This window comes from Astyanax mexicanus, chromosome 3 (genome assembly GCF_023375975.1).
Source record: "Astyanax mexicanus isolate ESR-SI-001 chromosome 3, AstMex3_surface, whole genome shotgun sequence".
NCBI lineage: Eukaryota > Metazoa > Chordata > Actinopteri > Characiformes > Acestrorhamphidae > Astyanax > Astyanax mexicanus.
The window spans coordinates 48,075,321-48,093,883 of record NC_064410.1 but is presented as its reverse complement, the minus strand read 5'-3'; the positions used below and the strand labels follow the sequence as shown (position 1 = coordinate 48,093,883).

Genomic DNA, 18,563 nt, shown 5'->3' with positions numbered 1-18,563 from the left:
GACAGGACCTGTTAAATTCTGTAAGATACATGCTAACACATTTTTAAAAATGATATTTAATTTAAAAATCTTTAAATGTAACATTTTTAGTTCATTTAAATATACATATACCTTCCCTAATTTATTTTGATTATTTGTGACCATTTAAAAACAATATTTCAAATATAAATAAATATTAAAATGTGAAAATATGTTTAAATGTTTATTATTTGTTAGGGCATACTGAGCTTCATATACATTGTAGTGATGATCGCACGCTGGTGGATGGATTGGTCAGGTCTGTCTGACAGTATTGACATGTTCAGCATGGCGCCTGATCCTCTGTAGTGCAGCAGGTCCTGAACACTAGTGCTGATTTATACAGTCTTTCAGCGCTAAAAGAGGCTTTAAAGCTCCTCTTTATGCAATGTTGGGGAACTGCGGAATCCAGCCAGTAACTCTGGCCTTCAACAACTCCAAAAACTGCTTTCTCCACCTGCCATCCAACTTAGTGTCTCAGCTCTCCCTCAGAGAGGTGTGTGTGAGAGTGGGTGTGTGATAGTATGGCTACGCTGCTCCTGCTTTATTAACTTGGGGTGCAGTCTAGTCTAGTCTAACTGTCCTGTTTTTATTGTCATATGCAGTCACAGGCCCTGGAGCTGTCCTGGGGATCATCTGCTCCAGTGTTCCTCAGCTGGATAAGAAGCCACGCAGCAGGTCAGGAGGACAGGGTTGAGCTGAACAGACAGTTAGGGGAGAAACTGGGAGTTCAGGAAGGAGAACAGGTAAACTCTGGAGTTGGATAAATGTCTGTATTACAGTTAACTGTAATTTAAGTTGATGTGATTTGCTTTTTATTTTGTTTTTTTATTTTTGTTTTTGATGTTTTTCAGGGCTTCCTGCGTCCATGTAGTCAGGTACAGTCTGTGCAGCAGGTGTTTGTAGAGCCTCTGTCCTCAGATGACTGGGAGATCCTGGTGAGTCTCATTCACCAAATAAAAAAACACTGCCCACCCACACTAAAAACTGATAGGCTGACTCTTAGAATAGGAGAGTAGGTTAATCAGAACCATCTCTGTTTTGTATTCACTCTGGCAGCTTCTATATGTAAAGGTGTACGATCTTCATTGTCCCATTTTGAAAATTTAATTAAACAGTAAGATTCAGTTAATCAAATTAATTGGATTAACTTCCCAGGTTGGGACCAAGTTTTAGTTTAAGGGTGCTTTTATTGCTTACTAAACTGCTGTGTGAAACCAAAACTAACCGGACCCAATGTACAAAATGTAACAAAGGCACAAACCTCAGTGCAGACTCTGGTCCAAACTTTTAGGTGTGAAAACACCCCAAGATTTAATTACAACTTAGTTACATGTTTAAGTTGAATACAACTTTTTAGACTGTTTTTTCTTTGCTGTTATGTATCTGTATATTCTATAAATTCCACTGTTGCACTGATGCACTATGCTTGCACAGGGTAGCATACAGTACAACAGGTCAGAACATATTTAAAAATAAGTCACTGCTGTAACCATATTGGTTTGCTCACTTCATGTTTTTTTGTTTTGACATGTTCCCTTTTTCTTACACACCTAAACCAAAAGGAACAACACGTTTTGGATAATGTTATAAAGTAAAAAAGTTAGATATTAAAGTTTACTTTTAGTGGAGTTAAAATTAAAATTATTCAGCCATGTTTATATACACACATAACAAAAAAATACTTATATACAGCAACTAATTACATTTACTTCATTACTGCCCTTTACTGATGACACCTAATGCCTTTGTTTTCCAGGAGCTTCACAGCACAGCTCTGGAACAGCACCTTTTAGACCAGATTCGAGTCGTTTTCTGTTCTGGGGTGTTTCCTGTGTGGGTTGACCAACACACTGTCATCTACATCAGGATAGGTCTGTTTCAAACACTTTTTATTAAATACTTCTTTAAAATCCTCAGTTCTGTCTGTAAATTGCTGTACCTCTTGTTCTTGTAGTCTCCCTGTCTCCATCTGTTCCGTATGGTCGATTAGAGCAGTTCACTGAGCTGGTTGTTTCCCCCAAACTCCGGCATGGAGGCAGGCAGCTTGCCCCAGTTTCTCCAGATACAAAGAACCCGGTCTTGCAGAGGCAGCAGAACATAGACCGTGGATCCTCCTCCACACCTTCCTCCACAGGAACTGATTCTTTCTCTGAGTCCATTCACAATCAGCCGGAGCCCAGTCAGAGACACTGGGCTGGAGTACCTGACCTGCAGAGCCTGGTGAGATATGTGTTCACAGGGAAATATGAGCCCGCCAAGGAGATTCCAGAAGTGCCCACTGTCCCCGCAGTCTTCCCAGATTGTGTCCTGAGAGTGTGTGGAACCCCACCCGGAGCAATCAGACATCTTGACCCAAATCATGGAGATGTTCACATGCTGCCATGGGACCAAATACAGTATGACTATTGGAGTACACAACAGCCAGTGTTAACGTATGGTAGAGTTTCTAAAATTCATTCTCCCAAAGAAGTGAGAGAGCAAGCCAAGCAAGCGATGGAGAAGAAAAAGAGTGGAAATAGCTCTCAACCTAAAAAGGAAGCACAGGAACCAGTGGAGGAGTCTGTGGTGGTCAAGATCCTTTGCCATAACACAGAAAAGCTGGAAGCAGACCAAAGATCCTCAGGAATGAGAGAGATTTACTGTGGGAAGGTGTGGGTAAGTGTTATACACTGATACACTTTACTTTTCTAGAATTAGTCTAAAACATTTGTTATAAAAACCTAATCTTAAGTATCTAATGAAAAACATTTATCCCCGTGTGCCTTGTCAAAAATTCTGGATGAATGGGCCAATAGAAATTTCCCAAAATTAGCTGAAATAAACTTTTTTTTTTGTTTTTACATTTACGTCCATTGAAAGAAATTTTTTATTTTTCCCATTTAAGTTGTTGTTTTTATGATATATGTTTTTTTATTGGACAGCAATTGGACTTGTGTACTAGGAAAGTAACAGTGCACATGTTTTTAGATTTCATATGACATAGGGCTGGGCAATATGTTGTGATTTTATTTATTCTAAATTATTTTTGGAAATTATACATAATCATAATCTTTATAATATCACAACTGCTACATAAGTTACCTTTTTTGTTAAATTTCAAAAAAGATTGTGGGATCCTTTGTGTGGAAATCATTTGGTACTCTGTAGATACATTGCAATTAAAGAAGCAGCATAACAACTTTATTTGACCACAAATCAGTGCAATGATGAATAAATAAAAATGTAAAAAATAATACATTTATTTTTTTATTCTATTCTCTTCACAGATCCCAAACATTTTACGATCAAGGCTGAGCATAGGCCTGCATTCTGCCGTGAGAGTTCGTCCTCTAACGTGCACCCCTGCAGTTGCACAGGCTGTCTTACTTCAGCCACTACGAACACTAGTAAGTGTATCTTTCTCTCTTAACTTGAAATATCAGACAAACGCAGTTCATTTATAATAAACTGTTAATAGTCGGACTAATAGCTGAATCAGAGTAGAACACGTGCGTGTAAACGTGTAAAGGTCATTCTGAATGCAATTTCTATTTGATTGAACGAGGTGGATAATCCTTTAAATAATCCATTAAATAGAACAAAAAATAGCCTTGTAAACACATGTACCCGATTAGATCTCCAGTCCGAAAGTAAATATTGCGCATGTACATGTGCTGCACGAAGGAAGTTTATAAAGCTGAACATCACTCCTCACTTTTATCCACTGCTTCCTAGTCATGGGCGGTGGGACTGGCATCCAGCTCACTTGCCTCAGAATGTTCAAAGACATTGAGGACGTAAGTTCTTCGTCTCTACCCTTCTTTAAAAAGAAACTGTGAATTAGGTTGTTATGGAGTCCGCCATAATTTTAACGCTGTTAGAAAAAACAAGCTTACCAGCTGCAAATTCTGGAAACATAACTAGTTATCCAGTTACTGTTGCTCCCCTCACGCTGGCTGGCATCACGTGCGGCCCGTTGTCCTTGTCATGGTTACGTGTACACTAAGCGATACTACACATGTGCGTCATGTTTGATTGGATTACTTGTAGCGTGCACATAATTTATTCAGATAGGAGAAAAGCTTTGCATGTAAACATAGCCAGTGTTATATGTGTTTATATATATTTTTTCCTGAGGTAGAACCAGTTAGTCCGTTCTCAGTTGACCTCTCTCATCAGCAAGAGATTCTGTCTGCAAAACTGCAGCTCACATGATGTTATTTTTTTATTACACCACTCAGGGTCAACTCCGGGAACTGCTTAAAATCACTGAGATAACATTTCTTCCCCATTCTGATGATTAATGTAAACATTTCCTGAAGCTGCTGACTTGTATCCACCTGCTGTTTTGTGAATGCTTTGCACTGATTAGATCACTGCGTGAATAAGCAGATGTATATCTCTGCCTGATGAATTGCTATGTGAGAACACCTATATGTTTATATTTAAAACATATCGTATTTAAAAGACTATAAGGCACACTATCAAAAATGGTCTATTTTATGGTCTGGTGTCATACATAAATCGCACCGGATTATAAGGTGCAAATCAAGCGATAACAGTAAGATACAAGGGTGTCGCCATGTTTCCGTTCTAGTTCAGCAGGTCTCGCCACAGGGGGAAGTGCCTATGTAAACAAAACTGCAATTCTTAAAAAAAACTTTGTCTTTCAAGTCAAACAAGCATTGGATTTTAATCTACACAGATTTCTCTCCTGAAAACTGTTTATTTAGGTGAGTGCTAGTTGTGGTTAGCTTGTGTTTAGCAGCAGTTAGCACTAGTAAACAATGCCCGACAGAGCTAGAATGAGGAATCCTGAGTGTTCCGGTAAGACAGGGCGCTATCAGCTTGCGGTTCATCCCACGTAGCTTGTTTTAACACAGTAAACACGCCCTACATATACTCACCTCTGAATGGCGAAAGATCTAGCACTGTGGTTAGTGACTAATGCTAATACTGCTTCAGCCTCAGTGCAGGAGAAACTGGCTTTACTGAAAACCTGACCTGGTAAAATTTATAGGATTAAAAGGGTTTTAAGTGCGCCTTATAGTGCAAAAAATCTGATATGTTAAAAAGGAATCAATAATAAGTGTGTTTCTCTTACTGCAGACTGAGATTGAGCAAGAAGAGGATGTTCAGTCTGCATTTCTAGGCTGGCTTCATGCTCTGAGCCATCAGCCTTTGGCTTGTCTGACAGGCCGGACCACCATCATCCCTCTACGCTGCACTGAGGGTATGCATAAACTTGCATATTCTGTACCTTTCAGTTTTTATTTTTCATTTGGATTTGTTTAATCCTGTTTGATGCTGCTGTGTTTTCAGGAACGTCTGAGTTTGTTCTTACTGTGTTGAAACCTGACCCTGAGCCAAAGAAAGAAGATGAGATTTTTCTTTTATCCACCAGTGTCCTACACAAACCAGACATACAGGTTTGCTGTTGAATGACAGGAAAGATGAATTGGAATTCCTTGCATTTTCATTGTGCGAAGTGTCACATTCCATTTCTTTTTTTCTATGTAGGTTGTCTTGGAACCTCATTCTTTTAACCACACCACTGAACACCCTGAAGATGAATTACTCTGTGTTGACTTTCCTACACTCAGCTCTCTTGGGTAGGCCATGAATTTAAAACCTTTTTTATTTGTTTTATAACACCACACCACAAATACCAAACCTCTTTTATCAATTTTTACAGCATTTTCTTTGTACCAGATTAACTGGTTCTTAATGTTTATTGATCATTTTGATAATAAGCACATAAATAGGTTATATACAGTTATCATAAACCTCTTTCACAAATCACAGTAACCCATAACCTTTCAAGACATTACCCTGAGAAGCTGGATGATTAATTTAAATGTCCATATCAGTCATACCAGACATCGCCCCCTAGTACAAACTTAAAAATTATGGATAAAGTCAGAGTGAGCTCATGAATGAAAGGGCAGCTCCAGATATCGTCCAGACCTGCTTATGTAGAGTTCAAACAGCTCTGCTGTATCTCAGTTATGCCTTATTTGGTGCGGTGTGTTTAATTGTCATGTTGTATCTTGGCCAGTGGAGTTGAGGGTGTTGGCACATCTGCTTTCGAGCACATCTCCCACAGTCTGCTGGGCAGTCCCCTGTCCCGGGAGCTGGTGTCCACTGGCCGTGGTCTTCGGAGTGGAGCTCTGCTCATCACAGGAGCCAAGGTGACCATATAACTCCAGATTCATGTCTGTACACTCACTTTATAATTTATAATGACTCAGCATGTAGATATATTTTATATACAAATCTGTTAATACTGACAAAATATATCAATATTGTATCAATAATATACATTTTTATTTACAGAATAATTTCTACATATAATACAATAAATACTCCATCAGATAGTTGCAAAATCTAAACATATGTTTGTTACCAATACTAATTTGTTTGTGTGAACATCATATGATCTGTGCATTATGTAAAAACATTAATCGTCATGTCACCAAGAATCATCAAAAATCATAATCTGTTCATAATCTATCATATTGTGGCATTTATTTACAGAATAATTACCACATATAGCACAACAAGTACTTGATATTTGCAGAATCTAATGGTCTGATGCCAATACTCATGTTTTGTAAATATCATATGATCTGTGCAATGTAAAAACATTAATCGTCATGTCACCATGAATCATCCAAATTCATAGCAAAAACAAAAACTTTTTTAACATTGTACTTTTACAGGAGAAGGATTAAAATAAATATAAATAGATTTAATTCCAGGTCATTTTGCAGCTTTGCTATTGGTCTGTTGATAATTCAGTTTTAACAGAATGTAAATAACAACTGCCAGATTTATATTAAATTACAGAAAAGTATGTATAAATAAAAATACATTGTTTCTGTGTAAGAGGGGCAATATACAGATATACAGGTAGTTGATATAGCATTTAAATTATTCAATGATTAAGTGTGATGGATTCTGGTTTAAAGGGCAGTGGGAAGTCTGCGCTGTCCAGGGCTCTCTGCAGGAAGGCAGCAGAAGAGCTGGATGCCCATGTCGAGGTGGTGGACTGCAAGAAGCTGAAAGGTGGGTGAGAGACTTCCTTATGCCTTCCTGCTTTACTGATTTGCATTCGAGAAATTGGATTGTCTTAATGCTTAAGACTCGATATTGAATGTCTTTAATGCATCTCTCAGGGAAACGAGCAGACACTGTGAGGCAGTGGCTGGAGGAGGTGTTGGAGCAGGCAGTGTGGAGACAGCCTGCAGTGGTCCTGCTGGATGATCTGGATCACCTGACCGGGGCAGCTACCTCACCTGAACAGGAACAAGGAGCGGAGGCTGTGCTGCGGCAGCACATTGCACAGAGTGAGACACCGGTCCTGTAGTCTTATTGTAGGCTACATTAATTTAACATTGACCTGTCCAGCAATTGGCAACCCCTACTTTGCAATTTTTACAGTGCAAGCGTAGCATTATACTTAAGATCACCCTTATAGTTTACATTTCTGTTTATAACTGACCCGTATCTGTACTAAACATACTTGCATGTACAGATTAGATTAAGTTAGATATCACAGACACTGTGTAAGTTTAAGTGAACTAATAATAATACAAATGAATGCAATAATGATAAAAATAAAAATTTTGTTTATCATGCAACCCTACTAATCCAATGAAAATTGTGTGTTTGTGTGTGTGTATGTTTGTTGCTCAGGTCTACAGGATTTGGTGGATGAACTAGTGGTGCGCTGCAGTCTCGTAGCTCTGCTGGTTACTGCAGAGAGTGACCACTCCCTTCACCCATCATTAACACAAGTTCAGGGAACACACTTCTTCCAGAGCTTCTGCAAGATCCAAACACCAGACCAGGTGAGCTCACGAAGCAAATTGCGTACTATACAACACAAAAATAACAATTGTTATAAAATGTGAAAGCTGGTTTGTCCGAATAAAGCTTTAGCATTCCTTAAGCGACTCTGTTTGTGGCATTTTTGTGTGCACAAAAAAAGGCTTCTTCTGCATTACTCTCCCATACAGTCTCAGCAAAGTGTGCTGAATAGTTGAACGATGCACAGTGACTCCATCTGCAGTAAGATGATGATGTAGGTCTTTGGAGCTTTGGTCTGTAGGTTGACTATGACTGTTCTCATTATCCTTCTCCTCTGATTATCTGAGATTTTTCTTGGTCTGCCACTTCAGGTCTTAACTAGAACTGTGCCTGTGGTTATGGGCGTGGTAGTGGGGGAAAAGTGGACCTAACTATCCAGGGCCCAAGTATGGAGAGGGGCCCATGAAAATCATGAGTTTTTTTTTCTGTTATGTTCCTTGTGTATAGGGGCACACATTGACAGTGTACAGGTCCTAGAATTTGCTGCTATGCCCCAGCACCTCTCTCTCTGGCTCCTTCTCCCTTGTGCTTCTCTCCAGTGTGTTTGTCTCGTTTCCCAGGATAGCCTTTGTTTACCCTGCCTGTTGTCTTCTCGCTTACGATCTCTGTTTCCTCTGCTTTACACCCGTTTTTGTTTCCCACCCGTTTTTGTTTTTTACCCATTTTCATTTTCCGCCCGTTTTCGTTTCCACTCGTTTTCGTTTTCCACTAATTTTCGTTTTCTGCCCGTTTTCGTTTTCCACCTGTTTTCATTTTCCACACGTTTTTTATTTTCCACCTGTTCCCGTTTCGTACCCGTTTTTGTTTTCCACCCGTTTTCGAACCCACTTGGGCTGTGTGTTTATTTTTTCTCCTTTCATCTTGCTTTGAGATCTACTGTTCTGCAAGTTTGTTAATCAACCTTCTGGGCTGGAGAGCTGCTTGTCTGTAGCACTCCACATGGGCGTGGTAGTGGGGAAACAAGTGGACCTGACTAAAAAAATCCAGATTATTTTTTTTTTCGCTTATGTTCCTGGTGTACTGCCATGAATAGGGTCCCACTGACATTGAGAGTGTACAGGGCCCAGAATTTGCTGCTACGCCCCTGCCTGTGGTCTTTCATTGTTCCTCACAGTGGAAAGATTTTTGTATCCTTCCTCTAAACCTTGATGTCAAACAATCTTTGATTTCAGATCATTTGAGAGATATTTTGAGGCTCCCTTGTTGGCACTCTTTAGAAAAGATGCAAAGAGGAGAAAAACTTGAAATTGGCACCTAAACCCTCATAAATAGATTCCCCTGTGTATGTATTTCAAGGGTCAATGAACTATAATTCCAATAATTAGTGCTCAAAGTATTTAAATCTTTGAAACAACAAGGGTGCACAAATTTATATATAAAAAGGTGTCCACAAATATTTGGAACTATAGTTTATTTTTATTTATATGGAATCTAAAATATACTGCCTGAGTATTATTACAGTCAAAATAAATAAAAGATGATTACATTTCACATAATAGTTTCCTCTATGTAAATAAACTCTTTATTCTTTGTACAGAACCAGAGAGTAGAGATCCTGAGATCTCTGATGGACAGAAAAAACATCTCGTCTGAAGACAGTCCGGTGACTCTTGATCTGCACAGCGTTGCCATGAAAACCGAGGGCTACCTTCCTCGAGACCTGAATCTTCTACTGGACAGAGCCATCCATGCCAGTGCTGTTCACAACCGAGGCAACGGCAGCCATCAAGGCAAGCATTACATTAAGTCTGTTTTTAAGAAATTATTATAAATCTTAATTCCATGTAATTGTAGTTGATGTATTTATTCTTTAGCACTTTTTGATGCTTGTTCTTATAATGTTTATAACCTAACGCTAACAGTTTGTGACCTCTCCCTTGCTATTCCTTTGCTGCTGTAACACTCAATTTCCCTACTATAGAACTAATAATGGACTATTTTATCTTATTTTATCTTAAAGACCTTTTCCTTCATCTTCTGTGTTTTCTCACAGGTGTATATTTGAGTAGTAAAGACTTCCAGCAGGCCCTGCAGGGCTTCATACCTCCCTCCCTCTGGAGGGTGCGGCTTCAGAAGCCCATTGGGACGGGCATGGAGCGGGTGGGGGGCCTTCACCAGGCACGCCAGCTCCTGATGGACACCATCCTGCTGCCGGCCAAGGTAAAGCAGAACTGGAGGCTGGTTAAGCAGCCTGATAGCTGTTGGGTTGTTGGTGTCATCTTTTTTTAGAGGGATTCATGTAAAGTTTTTTTATGGTGTAGATTTGACCATTAGATGTGACCTGTCATCCCAAGATTAAATCAGAGGAAAAACACGATCAGCAAAACAGCTTCCAAACACAGTCCTTGTCTCTTAGCCGTCTGTGCTAATGTCCTGTATGTTGTGTTCCAGTACCCCCTGCTCTTCTCCAGTCTGCCCATTCGCCAGCGCTCCGGGGTGCTGCTCTATGGAGCTCCTGGCACAGGTAAGACTCTGCTGGCTGGAGCTGTGGCCAAGGAGAGTGGAATGAATTTCATCAGCATCAAGGTGAGTGTTTATGATAGTGGAGAACTAAACCACTCATGTTCTTAATATTATTGTCAAGCTTTTTGCTTGACAATCATATCAGTTGCAGCATTTTAACCAAATGTTTGTCTAGAATTTTAAAGCAAAACAAAATGGAAATTGGAAATGTATTAACCAAGATGAACGTAGCAAATAAAATAAAGTAAGTATTTGTTAACAATGCGAGCCGAGGGAGCCAAGTGGTCCAGCAGGCTAAGCATTGCCACTATGATCAGGAGATCGCTGGTTTGAATCCATCTAAGAGAGCACAATTGGCCTTGCTCTCTCTGTGTGGGTGATGTTGATCAGCACATGGCATCTGTGAGCTGATGTATCAGAACTGAGTCACTGCGCTTTCCTCCAAATGTGTTGGATACTGGGCAATCAGCAACAGTTCAGAAAGAGGAGGTGGCTAACTTTACATGTGTCGGAGGAGGCATGGGTTAGTCTTCACTCTCCTGGTGTTGTGGCATCACTAGTGATGGGGGATAAACAGCTGAGTAACAGTTAAATGGGTGGGACAATCAGCCTAGCTAAATTTGGGAGAAAAAATTAGAGAAAATTAGAAATGTTAAAAGTCTTATTAAAAGTAAAAAAAAAAAACAATTCAGCCCTAGCATCTCCAAATGTAAATTAAAACAACTTCACTTGGGGTCATTTATATTTTTTAGTTTTTATCAAACTATTCTTTTGAAGGTTCCAGTTCACGTCTTGACAGAACTCAAGCAGCCTTTTTCAATACTGGAATATATTACATACATTAGAACAGCTTCTATTACTGCATGGTGCTTCTTCGTACATTGATGTTATATAATTCATCTTTATCTATGATTGATGTGACTGGCTTAGCCATAATACATGTTTGTGTATTGCCGTAGGGTCCAGAGCTCCTCAGCAAGTATATTGGTGCTAGTGAGCAGGCTGTGAGGGATGTGTTTCAGAGGTTTGTGCCACATGCCAAGAAAACATCCAACACAAATCACCAACAAATTCCAAGCCTTTCAGACTGAATAAATATCACTCCCTGCCTCTCTCTCTCTCTCTCTCTCTCTCTCTTTCCTTCTGCATTCTCTTGTTTATAACAGAGCCCAGGCTGCTAAACCCTGTGTGCTGTTCTTTGATGAGTTTGACTCGCTGGCTCCTCGCAGAGGTCATGACAGCACTGGGGTCACTGACCGGGTGGTTAACCAACTGCTCACACAGCTGGATGGAGTAGAGGGACTGGAGGGTACGCAAGAGGGCAACACTGAAATATGCCTTCATTTTCATTTCATTCTTTCATTTATTTTTGTTTGTTATATCATAAATTTTTTGTATTTATTGCCATAAGTAATTTGACCTTATGACTTGTTTAAATAAATAACACAGTGCGTTAAGTCATATTTGACACCACTGTGATTTATTTCTCTTACCAGTAGTTCTTTTATTGATGAATTAAAACATAAAGAATACAAAACAGTATAAGCCCTTATGCATAGAGTTTACTTTTACTTAATTAATTTAAATTTAAAATTAGAAATATCTGTATATTATATATTTTTTGTTTTATATGCACCTGATTTTCGTTTTTTTATTTAGGTAATGAATTTTTATTTTTTTTTTTCATTTTATTGTCCTTTTTCAGAGATCTAAAACCCCAATTAGTTTATCGGTTGTCTACAAAGCATGATACACGTTAATGTAATAATATATACATCATGCCACAAATGTGTTAGTGTTACTGTTGGGACAACAGCACCAACACGTCAGTCTGTACTTTAATTTGAAACTGCTCTGCTCTGGTTCTTCAGGAGTTTATGTTCTGGCAGCCACCAGTCGTCCTGACCTGATCGACCCCGCCCTGCTGAGACCCGGGCGACTGGACAAGTCTATCTACTGCCCACCTCCAGACAGGGTCAGTCCTCATCAACGTGTTTGGAAGCTGATACTTTTAGTGGTCTTCTGAAAGATGATGTTGTATATGAATGAATTTTAGAAGAAGTGTTGTTTGAGCTTCTCGTTTACTGCAGGCTTGAGCTGCTAGAGATATAAATTATGCAGTGATAAGGAATTCAGCATAGTGAACAAAAATAATTACATTCTTTTTTTTATTTGTATATTGGCCATCCTATTTGGTTTTTTTTTTTTTCAGTCATATAATCATGTCAAACCATGTTAAACTTTTTGAACCAATCACAGAACTGTCATGAGCAGAATTTAGGAACAATTTCTTAAAGCAGCACAATTACTGCTATAAGCTCTCCATTGTGGACAGCAATACATGTTTTTTAAGACAAGCTGAGAGAGACAGAACTGGATTTTATTAAGTGAAATAATTGTGGGCTGTAACTTTAAAGTAATATTATAATATTTAACACTAGAGATGCACTGAATTTGTTTTTTTTTTTGACAAAACTGTACACAATTAAACAGTTGACTGAAGGGTGAATACTGTAAACTAAACACTGAATAAGGTTTTTCACAGATTTTTTGCCACCTTTTTTCATCATTACATTAATTCAGTAGCCTAAATATAGCATATGTATGTCTTTTACAAAAAGCAATTACAAACCTACAATTTAAATTATTTATTGAACATTGAAAATGTTTAACAAACCTTATAGTTTAGTATACATTATTTGGTCTTTTCACTTATTTGTTTTTGTTTTTTTTGTATGAATAATTGTGGTTGACAAATATTTGGTGCATACTTAGTTTACACAGATAGACTCGGGTCAAGTTCAAGATCTCTTGAAGCTCCACCAAAGTTATGTAGTGCAGTAACATTGTTCCAGCCAAGAGCTCAAATGACATTCGCTATTCTACTATTATACTCAGTGAACAATCAACATTTTAAAGTTAATTTATCTACAGCTGCTACTTGAAATTGATTTCAAATGAGTTTGTATACAATACTGAAGCCTGCAGTGTTGATTCCCTCCACGGATGGTTCTTGTAAGATTTAAAAGTCTCCTTCCAATAAATCCACTTTTTCCTGTTCTTTGTCAAATACAATAGGTCTCTAGTTGTATATGCATGCTATAGTAAAAGAAAATATTCAGAATAATGCATCATTGTTATATGCTTTGCCCAGTAATTCAGAGCTAAGGAACAAATAATTAGAATTTGTCTATGGAACACCACCAACGAAATACAATTAAGATAGGTGGGTGTATGATTAAAACAGTTCTGTTTACACTAGTTAAATTATGTATGCAAGTATGAATATTCATGAATAAGAGCAGAAATCCTATCGTTTCTCCTCGCCCACTCCTCCAGCGGACTAAAGCAGTGTTATATTAGATCACCGGTGCACTTTTTTTCACTGTAGAGCACAGTAGAGACCACACTAGAAACCACAACTAGACATTTTAAAATGAATGAATGAGAACTGTAAGATTTGAACTGTCTGTGTTTACAGTATTGTAATAGTCAATGCTGTGTGTCCTTTAGGAAGCGAGGGTGGAGATTCTCAAGGCCCTGACTCATTCAGTGCCGCTGGCCGCAGACGTGGACCTGGAGCAGATCGCTGTGGCCACCGAGCTGTTTACAGGAGCTGATCTCAAAGCTCTGCTTTACAACGCCCAGCTGGAGGCCATTCACAGCAGCCTGGGGCCTGGCCTGCTGCCCGTGAGTCATGCTTACATACACAGCACTTCACAGAGCTTTAATGATGGGAGGTGTTGGTCTGTGGTTATATTCTAAATGCAGAATGCTGACATGCTGAAATGTTACTATAAAAGTTGTAGAATGTGTGTGTGAATGAATAGGTGGTGTAGTAAAGCTGCTGTGGTCAGCTTTTGATCCTCTGCTGTGATGTAGGATCTTGGCTCGGGATCGGACAGCGACGTGAGCCTCTCCTCGCTGATCTTCCTGAACCACAGCAGTGGCTCTGATGACTCTGCGGGGGAGGGCGAGGCTGGACTGGAGCCCTCTGCTGGAGCGCTGATGGAGCACAGCGAGCTGCCCCCAGAAGACCCCCGCCACAACATTTGGCGCCTGTACTTTGGCAGTTCTTTTGAATTAGAGCTGGGCAACCAGTCCCCTTCTGAGCTGGTGAGGGACTTGCATTTATTATAACATTCAAATGGGGTTGCTTGTCCAAATGTTTCATATTGTAAACTGACATGCCAAAAGTCATTGGATAGTATGAAAAAATTAACATAAAGCATTACCACAGGGGACGGCTTGGGAACACCCACACCTAAAAAATTGTGCTGTGTTATCTTGTGAGTGAGGCTAAAGTTCTCATGGCCAGGAGGTAAATAATCAAGGTTGAGGTAGGCACAGTGTCGCATGTGTACCGGGAATACTAGTGCATCTCAAAAATGTTGAATATCATTGAAAAGTTACTTTATTTTAGTAATTCAGTTAAAAATGAGAAACCCATGTATTATATAGATGTATTACACAGAGTGATCTATTTTAAGCATTTATTTATTGTATTGTTGATGATTATGGATTACAGCCAATAAAAAATAAATAAAAAATAGTGTTTCAGAAAATTAGAATATTATATTATAAAACACAGTGGACCAACACCAGCAGATGACATAGTTCTCCAAACCATCACTGATTGTAGAAACTTCACACTAGACTTCAAGCAGCTTGGATTGGGTGTCTCCCCACTCTTCCTTCAGACTCTGATCCCTTGATTTCCAAATGAAATGTAAAATTTACTGATGATCAGTGATGATTTGGAGAGACATGTCATCTGCTGATGTTGATCCACTGTGTTTTATTATCAAGTCTAAAGTCAGTGAAGTTTTGTTTTCCCACAAAATCTTACAGCACTTCATGCTTCCCTCTGCTACTGACAACTTTTATGGAGATGCGGATTTCATTTTCCAGCAGGACTTGGCACAGTGCCCACACTGCCAAAATTACCAACTGGTCTTATATATTATTCTAGTTTTCTGAGACACTGATTTTTGGATTTTTATTGGCTGTAAGCCATAATCATCAACAATAAAAGAAATAAACACTTAAAATATGCCTCTCTGTGTGTTAAACATCCATATATTATTTTGAATAATATATCATTTTAAATCATATTAATTTTTTTTTAAATGCACTTGATAACTAGCAACATCTGTCGAAAATTGTCAATGCATACAGACAAATCCACATTTGAATTCAGGTGATTCTACACACATATCCTGCAGGTCAGTGCAGTATTCTTCAGCTTTTATGAGAAGTCATGGGAAACCAAACTGATGCGTATGCAGTATGTGGCGTGTGGTATTGGCTGTTGTTACATAAGGGAAAAAGTTACAGTAATGTAGTAATGTGTGATCGCTGGCTCATGGCATGTGTTCTGTTTGTGCTTTCAGAATTCACAGTGCCTGTCTGTCCAGAACTCCATCACCCATGACTTGACAGGCACATCAGTGAGGGACCCGAGCTGTCTTCACGTCCCGGTTGTCATGTCCTCTGTGCAGGAGGGTTTTCAGGAACAGAGCCACGAACAGGCCGAGCGTCTTAGAGCCGATCTCAACACCATCAAAAACAACTACCGCCGGAGCCCTGTCAGTCAGAGCCCTATACTCACACACTGACACACACACACACACTTTACGCATATAGTGTATGGGTAGCATCATGCCAATCCAGGATGATTTACACAGCTTCTGATCTGTGTTTCTGTTGTCTTTGTAGGAGGATCCATCGTTGGTACAGGTAGGCCCCAGTAAACCCGGCCTGCTTATCTGCCAAACTCACTTGACCTCAGCCCTGGCCAGCACTAGAGCCTCCATCAGCAGGCAGGACTGGAGGAGGTACACTGACCTGTGAGTAAATAAATAAAAAATAAAATCTTATTTTTTGACTTTGTTTTCTTACATAAACCAAATTTTAATTCTATTTCTTATTCTATTTATTAGTCATCATTTTTTCTCTTGTGCTTTTCTCTCTTTTTCAGATTTGAATCCTTTGGTGCCTCAAAAGAAGGAAAACCTCAGAATGTAGCCATGTTTACACCTGGTCAGAGAGTAACTCTGGCCTAAAGAAGACTACCCACAGGCACACACTGTGCATGTAGTGTTCAGGAATAGAAAACGTGCAGTAGTAACGTGAACAGTGATTTCTGTTCTTTAACATGCACCAATCAGCCATAACATTAAAACCAAGTATCCGAATTAACAGAAGAGTTAGAAGTATCAGAATTATCAGCTTAACAGAAGAGTTAGCATGAGACATTCTTATGTTTAAGTATAATGTGTACCATTATATTCAACAATTATTTGTATTATACCAATTGTTGCTGTCACTATTCTAATCTGAAGTGTGATGCTCTAAATTACTAGGCAAAGAATCTTCAGAACATCAGGCATGTCTTATAGCATTATAAGAGGTATGCAGCGCTCAGTACCTAACAGAAGTGCTCTAAGCAAGGACAACTGATAAACAGGTGAACTGATAAAAGGGTCATTGGTAGCCTGTCACAAGCATTTCCACAAGTGTTACCATATGGAAAATGTAGATGCAGTGATTTAATGTTATGGCTGGTTGGTGGATTGTGGTGTGTTAACTGGTGGTGCATCTATCAATGTATGTACAGTCATGTAGAAAAAAGGGAAACAACCTATGAAAACCATTCCTCACAAAAATGCTGTGGCATCGTAGGGCCCGCCAGGCCAGCACAGAGGAGTGATTTGACTAATTTCTAACACCTATGATCAACACCTTTTAAGGCAGGCCAACCAGCCACTCGGCGCTGGATCTTTGAAGCTCATGGGAGTGAATTTATGCCGGATTTTCCTCTGAGCTCCGGCTCTCTTTTCCTCCCTGTTCTATCCACGGCAAGTGCTGTTTTCCTGCCTGTGCTTGGAGTGAGACTGGACGGCATAGGCGGCTTTCTCCTCCCTTCTCGAGAGAGAGAGAGAGAGAGAGAGAGAGAGTGAGAGTCTGTTGGGGCCAGGACTGTGCGTCTCTCCGTTTATCTTTTTGTTTGTCGACCCGGTTCCTCCATTTCCCCCGGTGGAAACACAGCCCAGTCCACAACCACCTTATACACTACCTGTTCAGTTCTGAGAAGCCGTTTGTTTGTTTTCTATCTCTCCCCCAGTTCCTTTCCACCCTCTCTCAGGTCTCCACCCGTTCTCGCGCTCGGGGCGATTTCTTTCGTGCCTTCTCCTGGGTCTCCAGCCATTTTCGGGTTTTTGTTTCCCGCCCGTTTTCAGCTTTTTGTTTCCACCTGTGTTGAGGGGTTCCTGTCTAGATTTTACCTGCTTTGTATTCTGCTGCTCTGCACTTGGGTTCTACAACCTTCTGGGCTGGAGAGCTACTGCTCCACACCTATTACAAATGTATTACTTTATAAAAAAAAAGTGTAACATTTAGTTACTAGTTAGTTACTAGTTACTAGTTAGTTTAGCTCAAGAGCAAACTTCCAGCCCAAGCCTCCAACCTAAAAAGTTACCGAAGATCTTTCTGGTTCCATTGTAAAGATATAGAACAGAGGAAAGTCTTGCTGAAAATTTGGCCAAAAACCAGGATATTCTTCATTCTAAATTTGGCCCAGCTGTGTTTGAAAAAAACATATTTTTACAGTCTGTACATCTCTATGTTTAAATATGTTTAAATATGTTTAAAACACCAAGGTTTTCATTGGTTATCTTTATTTTATTACATGACTGTAAGGAACAGAATCACCTGTTCTGTTGAGGGCTGTTTGTTGCTACAGTGAGACATGCTCTCATTTGCCTTAAAGAATCAAGAGTCTAATCTTAAACTTTAAACATACTGTTAGTCTTTTAATAATGAGTATGCAGATTGTGTTGTAAAATATGTAAATTCAGCCTTAGGCCATTTAATATTTCCTTAATTTATTTTCTAATTATCTGTAATTTTAGTAATCTAATTGTATTATATTTTAGGAAATGCTTAAAGATTTACACTTTATGTATCTGCATAAATAATCCCACAGAGGGTTTGTAAATATAGTATGTGAATTCTTAAATGAATTAAATTAATATTAATTTATTACTGTTTGTCAGTGTTTTAATTTGCTGACTCATCCATTAACTGTTTTATATTCTCAGCTTAACAGAAGAGTTAGCATGATACATTCTTATGTTTAAGTATAATGTGTACCATTATATTCAACAATTATTTGTAATATACCAATTGATGCTGTCACACAAATACCTTGATCTCTCTTTTTTTGC

General features: G+C 39.1%; 1 protein-coding gene across 1 annotated transcript; it reads left to right on the top strand.

Moving 5' to 3' along the window:
• Positions 1 to 295: 295 nt before the first annotated feature.
• Positions 296 to 18,336, top strand: pex1 (peroxisomal biogenesis factor 1). Its single transcript, XM_007259789.3, has 24 exons — positions 296 to 514; positions 624 to 764; positions 873 to 956; positions 1,778 to 1,892; positions 1,976 to 2,676; positions 3,288 to 3,407; positions 5,110 to 5,233; positions 5,323 to 5,429; positions 5,521 to 5,612; positions 6,059 to 6,191; positions 6,972 to 7,068; positions 7,179 to 7,349; positions 7,699 to 7,853; positions 9,410 to 9,602; positions 9,866 to 10,032; positions 10,264 to 10,398; positions 11,295 to 11,359; positions 11,502 to 11,644; positions 12,207 to 12,310; positions 13,849 to 14,025; positions 14,218 to 14,451; positions 15,729 to 15,923; positions 16,054 to 16,184; positions 16,316 to 18,336. Exons 1-24 carry the CDS (start codon positions 407 to 409, stop codon positions 16,398 to 16,400), a joined length of 3,777 nt encoding a protein of 1,258 aa, XP_007259851.3. The 5' UTR covers positions 296 to 406; the 3' UTR covers positions 16,401 to 18,336.
• The last annotated feature ends 227 nt before the right edge of the window (positions 18,337 to 18,563 follow it).

Excerpts from the sequence above, each read along its gene's own strand:
- pex1 (XM_007259789.3), top strand. The coding sequence starts at position 407 with ATGTTGGGGAACTGCGGAATCCAGCCAGTAACTCTGGCCTTCAACAAC. Across the intron at positions 12,311-13,848 it reads ACTGCCCACCTCCAGACAGG|GAAGCGAGGGTGGAGATTCT; the intron begins GTCAGTCCTCAT and ends TGTGTCCTTTAG. Across the intron at positions 14,026-14,217 it reads TGGGGCCTGGCCTGCTGCCC|GATCTTGGCTCGGGATCGGA; the intron begins GTGAGTCATGCT and ends GCTGTGATGTAG.